This window comes from Leptidea sinapis, chromosome 3 (assembly GCF_905404315.1).
Source record: "Leptidea sinapis chromosome 3, ilLepSina1.1, whole genome shotgun sequence".
Classification (NCBI taxonomy): domain Eukaryota; kingdom Metazoa; phylum Arthropoda; class Insecta; order Lepidoptera; family Pieridae; genus Leptidea; species Leptidea sinapis.
Window position 1 is genome coordinate 11451081 of NC_066267.1, and position 2733 is coordinate 11453813.

At 29.9% G+C, this 2733-nt stretch overlaps 1 protein-coding gene across 5 annotated transcripts in view; it reads right to left on the reverse strand.

Annotated features, from left to right (window-relative positions):
* Positions 1-2283, reverse strand: part of LOC126979107 (formin-like protein) — a 96941-nt gene extending 94658 nt beyond the window's left edge. For all 5 annotated transcript variants that reach the window (XM_050828328.1, XM_050828331.1, XM_050828321.1 and 2 more), the window contains exon 1: positions 1958-2283. In XM_050828328.1, coding sequence (XP_050684285.1) covers positions 1958-2110 — 153 coding nt within the window. In that variant the 5' untranslated portion in view covers positions 2111-2283. The remainder of the gene's footprint in view (positions 1-1957) is intronic.
* Positions 2284-2733: the final 450 nt, after the last annotated feature.

Genomic DNA, 2733 nt, shown 5'->3' on the forward strand with positions numbered 1-2733 from the left:
TCAAGCCATGTAATTAAATAGTAAATTTAGTAATTTATCTTATTTGTAGTGAGTGTAAAAACATGAAAATAAAGTATTATTATTTTAGTTGAAAGAAAACTTTCGTGTGCATGTTCTAGTGATAAACCACTCAATTATATTATTTAAGTCAAGGACTATTGTTAACCCTATTTAGTTGCCGGTCCAGCAACTCATCATTGACCAACTTACAACTAATTTAAACTAATAGCATGAAGCACTGTAGCCAATGTTGCTGTTCTGTTCATATTCAGTATCAGTGGTAAAAAACAAGCAAAGTGTGAGTCAGACTAGCTTATGGATAGTTACATTTATACAAGAGAATATTCTATTTTTTAGGACTTTTGGAAACAAATTATTAGTTGAAATTTGCATGATGGTCAAAGAAAAAGTTGATCTGCAAAAAAATTTCCTTGAAATCTACTTGAAATAGTGTTTTTAATTTTGGAATATGCCAATTTAGTTTCTATAGCAATAGATAAGCACATTTATTCAAAATTTATGTTTGTGCAGTACCTGCTGACAAACCGACAGATGTTGTGTTCATAATAGGGTTCTCATTGGCTAACCTTTATTATGTCCAATAAGGGTTCTTTTTCCAAATTTGGTTGCCCTACTGTGAAGACAATGCTTTCTCAAGCACAAATAGAGGTAGGTTGAAATTATCATAATTATTTTTTCATTAAAGCTGTAAAATTAAACCAAGCAAAAGATATTATGGTCAAGGAAACATTTTTGACCAGAGTTTTAGAAGCTAAGATAATATTGAAGGGAAGTTTAATTAATTTTTCTATAATAAATATTTAAATTACTGTCTATTTCATTCAGTGAGCAAGTCAGATACCTACTTACTTTATTCAAATAGTATCATTGTTGAAGGGGCTTACAAACATTAGGGCTGTTGCAAAAAAATGCAAACATTTTTTGTATGCCACATTCAAATAACTTTAAAATATGTAATGACTAGACCACTGATATATAATTTCTGAGTATTTATGCAAGCCTGATAAACACAGGATACTCATGTACAAATTATGATAGAGAATTTGTTGTTGATTCTGTTATCTGTTACATACAATACCCTATTCATGAGTTATGTAAGCACAGGAATTGTGCAGCAAACTTGAAAGTAAATGCACAGAAATTGATCAATATTGTTACTTTTATTATTTTTTACTACAATGTTCTTGAGAGGGTCTAAAATTAAACCTATAGAAAATATTATATTATTTATGGGATAATTATAGCCCAGGTTGGGTACTCACAATATGTTAAAATAAAAGATCTTACATTCACCGGGAATTTTTTATTGCTTACAATTGAGTAATATAAACTTTTTTTTGTTCTTATATACTGTTATCTGTTTAGGAAAACATACAATAGATAGTAGATTTATGTCAGGTTTGTGTGATACTCATCCATTGGCAAATTCACTTATGAACAATCAGTCTACTGACAGTAGAAGACACTGTGGGTGTATTCCTTTTTAGCCTTCTTGTTTCGGTAGCACTCATTAGGTGCCTTACAAGTAAATTTGGATGGTACGAAATTCGCGTAATAAGTTCGATATTTAATAAGTAGGTATAACTACTAAGTAATAAAATTATATGTGTAACACTCGCGCCAAAATTAAACTGAGAAAAAGGAAGTATCAGCACACATTTTTTTTATTATTACTAGGAATTGAGGACTATAATAAAAATTTGGCCTGCAAGCACTTCATAATCAATTTTCTAGTTCAATTATAAGTATTTATATCTAACAATGTGTATTTGAAATACCAATTAACCGTGTAAGCACTCATATTATTTTTACTTATTGAGAACACTTTTTTCTTCCCAAATATGAGGTTGTTTTAATATTGTTTGTAAACAAATTGCCGGTTATTTATTATAATGTTTGTAATTCAAGATATACTTCAAGATATACTAAAACTTACCAGAACTTTAACAAATCTGTTTTCCAGTTCATCTCTGTCTGGCATAGGTGGTTTAGTTCGATTCCTAGTGGACGGCTGCCGTACATGATGGCTTTTTGTCGCACCGACCGGTCCATCCAACATAGTTTGTTCCCTGGACGTTATCAAGCCCATTTTACTCAATACACTCAAATAATTGTAACACTCATCACAACATTTATTTTTAAGTCATTTTTTATCATAGATTAACGTTTAAGACGAATCAGTTTATTATTAAATATTATTTCACGAACTCGATATAAATTATAAACAAAGGCAAGGCACGTCCGAAACACTCATCCATTAGGCCTGGCTGCCAGCTACTGACATCAATTTTACCATTATCTATATAGTCCGATTTTTTATTTCCCCTAATCTTGCATTATGCTTACAAATATTTTTTATAGGAGTTTTAATCATTGATTTTTTAGACATAAATAACTTATATTTTAAAATGTTTTATTGAATATTGAAATAAGTAATAGCCCATATAATTATGTAGTAGTTGCCACTCAAATAAAATAAGGTTTTTACCGACACTCTCTTGTTTTCACCATAGACCAATAGTGATAATAAAGGTGTATAAACTATAAAATATAATATGGCGTATATAGAATTTACTTTTATATACAACATAAGCATAAATTACTGAACTAGATGGAATAGTTCTAATAGGGAATTATTTACTTGTTTACGGCAACACTATACCAAATACAGCCTAGCCCGTGCCACTAAATAAAAAAAATATACAGCCTAAC